This window comes from Lactuca sativa, chromosome 7 (genome assembly GCF_002870075.4).
Source record: "Lactuca sativa cultivar Salinas chromosome 7, Lsat_Salinas_v11, whole genome shotgun sequence".
In the NCBI taxonomy this organism is placed as follows: domain Eukaryota; kingdom Viridiplantae; phylum Streptophyta; class Magnoliopsida; order Asterales; family Asteraceae; genus Lactuca; species Lactuca sativa.
In genome coordinates, this window is record NC_056629.2 from 4053372 (window position 1) to 4060751 (window position 7380).

A 7380-nucleotide genomic window follows, 5' to 3' on the forward strand; every position below is an offset into this window, starting at 1 on the left:
CGGACCTACCTCCGCGGAGCTCCGCGGAATCTACTGTAGCTCCGCGGAATGGATCTTGGGTTTTTTTTTTTACGTTGATTTAATTACAATTTTGTCATGTCGCGGAGCTCCGCGGAATGCATGTCTATACCCGGAAATGTCCATTTTCATGTCTAAATTTTGAAATTACCCTCTATGTTTTTACTATTACCGGTATTTTCCCTTAAAATCTGTTTTCTAATCTTTTTTGTCATATAATTATCATCTTATTATTAAAAGAGTAAGTAAAAATGTTAATCGGTGGATTAAATCTGATTGAATTACAACTTTGATACGTAAAATAAAAGTTATTTTCACGATTGCGCCATAACAAAGACACAATGGACTATATGACCTTGATGGATAGTACTTTTAAGTAGAAACTTAAAATAGTAATTTTAAAACATTTATTATTTATGGATAAAAGCTATTTCTTTTACACTTTTTGATATAAGAGAAATTAAATATTTTCTTACATTTTATTCCTGTTTATTCTCCAACCATATCAAATATTGACATGGATCATTTAATTAAACAATTAATGAAATTAATAGTCATTTCATCCGGTCACTATTTGATATAGCAGAAGGATATAAGCTACATAATATAATCAAGTTTTACTAATTATTAAAAAAAACAGTTAGTATCAAGTTTTACTAATTATTAAAAAAAATGTTGAAATGAATTAAATCTGGTGTGAAATACAAATTTAACACGTAAACTACATTTCTATAGCACGAGTGCACCATAAAAGAGGTCAAGAACTATAAGGCCTCGATGGAGAATACTTTTTATGTAGGGATCGAAAATCACTAGTCTTTTCAAAATTTTATGAATAAGAATTCCATTTTTAACAATATTAAAAGTTTAAATCATTACATATTATATAAAAATATAAAATACAAACTTAATTAATACGTAAGATACAAAATCATTATTACATTCGTGAATAATTAATAAATAACCTAAATTATTATAATATATACTTCTCAAATAAAGGAATCAATCAAAATCTTTCATTCTTTATAATGGAGAATTATACTCTTCTACCATGTACAAAAGTTCATTGTAAATGGACAATATTCTTCAAGCCACAAAAGGGTTTGATACCCAATTGCCTAAAAGAAAAAAGAAAGACATATGCGAACACAATGTACAGAGGTTAAGGCATATGGTGCAACCCTTTAATGGTTTAAAGATTATCTTGGCAAAGGCCTATTTTTACTATCTCTCTCCCTTCTTTTTCTCTCTCTAAAAAGTAAAAAAGAACAAAAAGAAACACTATGAAAAGTCAGCAGGAAGAAACGCATATCATGTCATCATGCAAACGTCACTACCCCGTAAAAGTCAACTACCGCCGGCTGCGGTGGTGCTTGTGTTGGCGGCATTGTTTGATAACCATGGGAAAGGTGGAGATGGCGTTGATGTCGCCGGAATAACTGGACCGACAAGCTCGTCTAATCCTTCAAAGAAGTCGTCCTCCATCACCATATCAAAGTTGTCATCATCGGTGTCATTATCCTCCGCTTTTTCTGTGGTCGGAGACTGGCTGGCGGGGGGAGATACCGGCGGAGATGAAGTTTGTTTGTTGGTTTTAGTGGTACTATCTTCGTCGCCGGAAGTGGTGGGTTTATTTCTGGTGCTGCCCGCTAAAGAATTGCGGTGCGTCGGAACTGGGTGGCTGTGTTCGCCGGTGTAGGTGACGATGAACATATCCGGGTCGGATCTATTTCGCTCCACTTGTTTTCGGGCCAAACAACCCTTTGAAGTACTACATCTATAATATCCCCTGTTCAATCAAAATTAACAAAATTTAATCTCTTTCATCAATAAATCACCGAATTAAATAATAAAAATTTACCGAATATATACCTTATAACCCTGTTCTCACACTCTAATTAGAATTAAAATTTAAAATAAAATAGTAATTAAATAAAGAAAATTACAAACCTTGGATATGGAGAACCTTTGATGGGTTTTTGACCATATTTTCTCCAAGACCATATATCGGAGGATAATCCCTCAGCGGGGACTTGACAAACCCTTTTCATCTGATTCTTCCTGTGAAATAAGTTATACATATAACCCATTAATAATGTTAAAGATTAGTTTTTATTTATCAAATATTTTAATAAAAAAATGAAAAAAATTAATTGCTGCATGTGTGTATGCCCCCAAAATCTCGTATTTTTCTGTCATATATCCCGAAAATACGGAACAAAATGTTTGCAATTTTCACAAAAATTGTAATTTTGAAAATTGATTCTCTTGAAGGGTAATTTATACATCACAAAATTAACAAAAACCCAAATTTTACACGAGATGGATACGTCGGAAAATGTTTTTCATTACCTTTTCTTTGACCTTGTACTTTGTGCATTAGAAGTTGTACATCTAGATATACCAAAAGATTGCTGTTTTTCCTGAAGTTGTTTTGGCTGTTGTTGTTGTTGCTGCTGCTGCTGCTGTTGCTGGTGGTGGTGGTGGTGGTGTTGGAGTGGTGGATCTTGTAATCCTCCAAGAACCGAGAGAGGTGAGATTGGCAAACTCTGTGGAGATAGAGGTGGTTTCTGTAGTTTTGGAAAGTCTAGGGGGTTGTTAAGATCATTCAAAAACTGTTCAATACTGTTGTCATTTCTTCTTTGAAATGGATCTGGAAAAAACCCCATGAAATTTTCATCTTGAAAACTTGATTTTTGTTGATTGTAAGCATCCACAGGCCAAGCTGGGGCTCCAGCGGTGGCGGTCGATGTGGTGGCGGTTGAAGCGGCAGATGAGGAGGAGGCGGCGGTGGAGCAACAGGCTCTGACCACCGCATGCAAGTCCCAATCAACCTCCATTGTTTGACTTTTATGCAGGTTTTTAGAGAGAGAAACCAAGGCGCTGACTTTTTAGAGAGAGATTTAGAGAGAGAAACGATATTGGGGGTTGAAATGGAAAAGGGGTGCAATTTATAAATGATTTTTTTAGAGGGAGAGAGAAAAAGAACGGGTAGGAGAGAGAGAAGGACGGGTAGGAAGGAGAGAGAACTGGGCAGGAAAGAGAAAAGGGCAGCTGGCTTTCACAAGAATCCTAGAGAGAGAGAGAAAGGGGGTTTTAGAGTGAGAAAATTAAGGGACTCGTCGTTTGCTTTATTTTCTTTCTTGTGAAATTAGTCAAATTACATTTTGGTACATAAAGTTTGAATCAATATGCTATGTCAACACAATGTATTTTATAACCAATCGAGTATGGTACCTTTTGGTACATCGTTTGCTTTATTTTCTTTCATACTTTATGGTTTAATTTGGTACCCACCAAAAGCATCGGTTTCGTTTGGAGAGCTTGTATGAACTGCATCTCGGTCATCCTCGTCTTCATTCAAAAAGGTGTTAGAATCATCTACAAAACGTTTGTTTCCTCTGTTCCAACGCTTTGGACTTCACATATCACTTCCTTGTTTCTTGCCCTTTCGCAAGTGAGGTGCTCTCTTTTGCTTCTCGACCAGTGTGGTATTGTGCCCCAAATTTTTCTTTCAATGAAACAAGTCATTGATTTTGCTGTTAATTGGAGTTGGTGTCCGAAGAGAGAAAATTACTCATTGCTATTGTATATGGTTTTTTTATATGTTTAGAAGGTGCGTAACAGTTCTCTTCTCAACAAGATTCATCTCTCTACCCACAAAACGACAGATCACATTCTCACCACGGTGTTCAATTGGATTAAATTTAGGGATAATTTTGGTACTCGTAATTTGGCTAATTGGTGTTGTCCTTTTTATAATTTGTAAATTTTTTGTTATTTACCTTTTACCTTGCCTTTCTTCTTTTAGATAGGATTCTTTTTATAAAATCGTTGTTTCCAAACAAAATATGAAATTATTTTTGAAGTTTTTTTTATTATTTTTTTAATTCAATGAATTTATATACCTATTAGTTTATAACCCGTGAGAACCACGGTTATAAAATTAATTACATTTTCATATTAAACAATCAAAATTATTAATCAATTAATTTAAATAAATTATTACTTAAGAGATTTTTTTATTTATATAAAATTATAATCGTTGATTCAAATAAATACGTGAAGTTATATCACCTTATTATATGTATTTATCTTATTTTATTTTTTAACCTAATGTTATTAATTTAATATAATTAGAGTGGAAAATTTTAAATTTTAAAATTTAAAGTAAAGAATCAATTATTAATTTAATATAATTAGAGTGAGAAAATTGAAACCGATAATTAATAGGTTGACAAATTAAATGATAAGTGACATAAAATATTAATGAGAAATTATAATAATATGAAACTTGTCAATTGAAAAATAAACCTATTCATTTGTTAGAATACAAAGATTAATATTTTTGGTGGAATTCAACTTGAGTACATTAAGCTTCTAATTCAAGCACGCTCTACTAAACATTGTTTGAATAAATATTTGTGAGTAATTTCATGTTTTTCAATTATGCTTGGATCATTCTTGAGCCAAGAAGTCTTCAACATTTAACAACCCGATCTATCAACTTATGCTAACATTATTTAGTCAAACTTTACCTAGTTTCAGATCTTTTACAACCCTATTTGAATTATTATATGTGATATATGTTACCAGATCGACTATCAGCTCGTTGACACCAAATGCAAAATGTTTCTTTCTAGAACTTTTCAACACCATTCTTAATGTATATGCCAAAGCTATGAGCCACAAACACGTTGTAAGTACTTTTCTTTTTAATTACAATAAAACTACCTCGATAGATTATTGAAATATATTTAGACTATCTAGATAATTACTACATGACTTTGATCTCTTTTTCATAAGAAAGTATTGAAAATAAGTTGATTAATGCTCTTCGGTGGCATTAGATGTCACCTATTATCTATTGATGATTTTAGTGTTATCAACATATTTTGGTGTATTAAAAATGAAAAGTTTTATTACTAATCGAGCTTGAAGGTGCGGGGGTGCACACTTGGTGTGATAATTATGAACTCAGGAATATGGGGGTCCAATGGCAATGCCCCTGGTTGTAGGGTTCCAAGGAGCTACAACCCCTTGGTGAGGTCTAGGGGCAACGCCCCTAGCCGGGTTCAACATCTACCGGTTTTGGCGCCAAATCTGGAGGCAACCGTCATAATCTATTTTTCCTCTAGTATAAAACCTTTATCTAGTTCCAAAAAAAGGGTTGAAACTCATATACACAAAAAGTATATTTTGTTCTCTCTATCTCTACAGAACCCAAAAACAACAAGGTATATTTCTGTGTTTTGATTTTTGGAAACGTCATGATTTTCAAAATTTTATTTTTTGGATTATCCCAAATCGGTTTCGTGATACCCCAGACATAAGGGTCGAAATCGCAGATTTTGGAAAATGATTGCAATCACGATCATAGAAATTATCCAAGTTAATTGATATTCTAAGACCTCAAAATCTTACATCAACACTCGTGACTTGCTCACAATTGTCTTGCGTCTTAGCTTATTAAATTACCGATTCGACTTATTTAAGGTGTTACACGAGGAAATAAATTTTAATAATACACCATATAAAAATGTATTGTGTATCATTGATCTTATTTCATATGTAAATTAAAGTATCTTATTTTTTATTTAAATCAAAGTATTTTGATTGTTTATTTCAATCGTCTGTCGGTCTATTGTTAGGGATTATTGATGTCACGTAGAAGTTGAATATTGATTTACTATATTTCATTACGTATATATGGCACGTACATTGAGATATTAGATGCAAAAGATGCAACTTTTATTAAAAAGTTCAATTTGAGAGCATTTGGAATGAGAATCACAAAGCAAAACATTTATTAATTTATTTAATTTGCAATTTGTTTATCATTGAGATGGCAAAGAGTTTAAAAAGTTTGTGGCGAATGTGTGAAACCAGAACCTCATAGGCTAGAATGTAAGAAATGGAAAACCATGGAGCAAATATGGGAAATTTCTCTAGTTGTGTTTTATTGCATTGACTTGTGAAAATGTCAAAGGGCCGCTGGGTTTAACACTTCTCTTTCTAAAAAGTCCAAGTAAACAAAAGTCAACACGTTCTCTTCGACTTTATTTTACAAAATATTTCAGTTATTACAAAGTTTTTGGCTCACACACCCTCCGTCCGTTAAAAAAATGCGGTCAGTATTTTTTTTTATAACGTGTTTTGCATAAAATTGTAAACAAAATTCAAATGAGGTAATAATGTTTTGTAAAAAATAAAACATATAGTAAATTACAAATTCGGTTCTATCATATGATGCAAATTGCAAATTTAAGGGTGGGTGTTTTGGGATTGATTATTTAAAGTTTTTATCGATTTATTGTTGTTTGACATCTCTTATAAAAGTTTTAGGATAAAAAAATTTCATAAACATTTTGAGAAGATAACTAGTTACACCAAATAAGGTGGAGAGACAATAGAATGATAGATTTATACAAAAAGAATTTACAAGATACATCCTCAAAGAATTAGACAACATACAATTACATACACACAAAATAGAAGATGTACAGGAGACTTAATATTGTCTACAGTGGCGGAGCCAGAAATTTCGATATGAGAATACAAAGATTATCAATATATATTTTATGTAGTTATCCTATCACGGACATTAAAATACATGATATAATTTCTTTAGTTGGTGATACAATGACATAGAACATGTTTACAAATAAATTTTCTTATACATAAAACAATCTTTTTGGGATGTTGTAGTACCACCAACGCCTCATGTAGCTCTGTCACTGGTTGTTTAATATCCCCCTTCAAGTGAAACGGTGGCGGACCAATATGTAACATTTCTCGAAAGAACTCAAATTTATGACGCGATAAACTCTTTGTGAAAATGTCAGTCACTTGAAGCTTGGTAGGAACAAACTCGGTATGAAGTTTCCCAGACGATACAAGTTTACAGATGAAGTGGTAGTCAAGATCAATGTATTTGGCATGTTTGTGAGAGACTGGATTTTGAGTCAGTAAAAGAGCACTTTGATTATCACATAGCAACGTTGGTCTAGAGGGTGGAAGAGCATGAAGCTCTCGTAGTAGATGAGTGATCCAAATAATTTCTGCAGCAGTGTTGGCCATATCTCGATATTCAGATTCACAATTGGATCAAGAGACAGTTGGTTGTTTCTTGGCACTCCAGGATACAAAATATCTAGTCGAGTGATTGTAAGATACTGCAAGGCACCAACAAGAAATCGATAATGTGAAGGATTGTAGTAAGGATCACCACTGGAAATAAATGGTGTGTTGGAGGCAAGCAGAGTGGGGACTGGTTTAGCATCGAGGAGGATGTCATGAGCATATTTAGGTGTTGTTTGTTTTATCTGAGTCAAAATGTCTGCAATCTGCGGACCACATCTG

The 7380-nt window shown here is 33.2% G+C and overlaps 1 protein-coding gene across 1 annotated transcript; it reads right to left on the bottom strand.

The window, feature by feature from the left end:
• Positions 1–1012: 1012 nt before the first annotated feature.
• Positions 1013–2949, bottom strand: LOC111894638 (WRKY transcription factor 22). The gene is made up of 3 exons (XM_023890729.3): positions 2371–2949; positions 1969–2079; positions 1013–1807 (listed from the first exon to the last, which is right to left on the bottom strand). The coding sequence occupies exons 1-3, from the start codon at positions 2856–2858 to the stop codon at positions 1366–1368; spliced, it is 1041 nt and encodes a 346-aa protein (XP_023746497.1). The 5' UTR covers positions 2859–2949; the 3' UTR covers positions 1013–1365.
• Between the last annotated feature and the right edge of the window lie 4431 nt (positions 2950–7380).

What these genes read in the sequence shown, in the direction of transcription:
- LOC111894638 (XM_023890729.3), bottom strand. Translation starts at nt 2,858, where the DNA reads ATGGAGGTTGATTGGGACTTGCATGCGGTGGTCAGAGCCTGTTGCTCC. An exon ending in AGTACAAGGTCAAAGAAAAG is followed by an intron (nt 2,080 to 2,370) that starts GTAATGAAAAAC and finishes CTTATTTCACAG; the next exon opens with GAAGAATCAGATGAAAAGGG. An exon ending in AAAGGTTCTCCATATCCAAG is followed by an intron (nt 1,808 to 1,968) that starts GTTTGTAATTTT and finishes TTGATTGAACAG; the next exon opens with GGGATATTATAGATGTAGTA.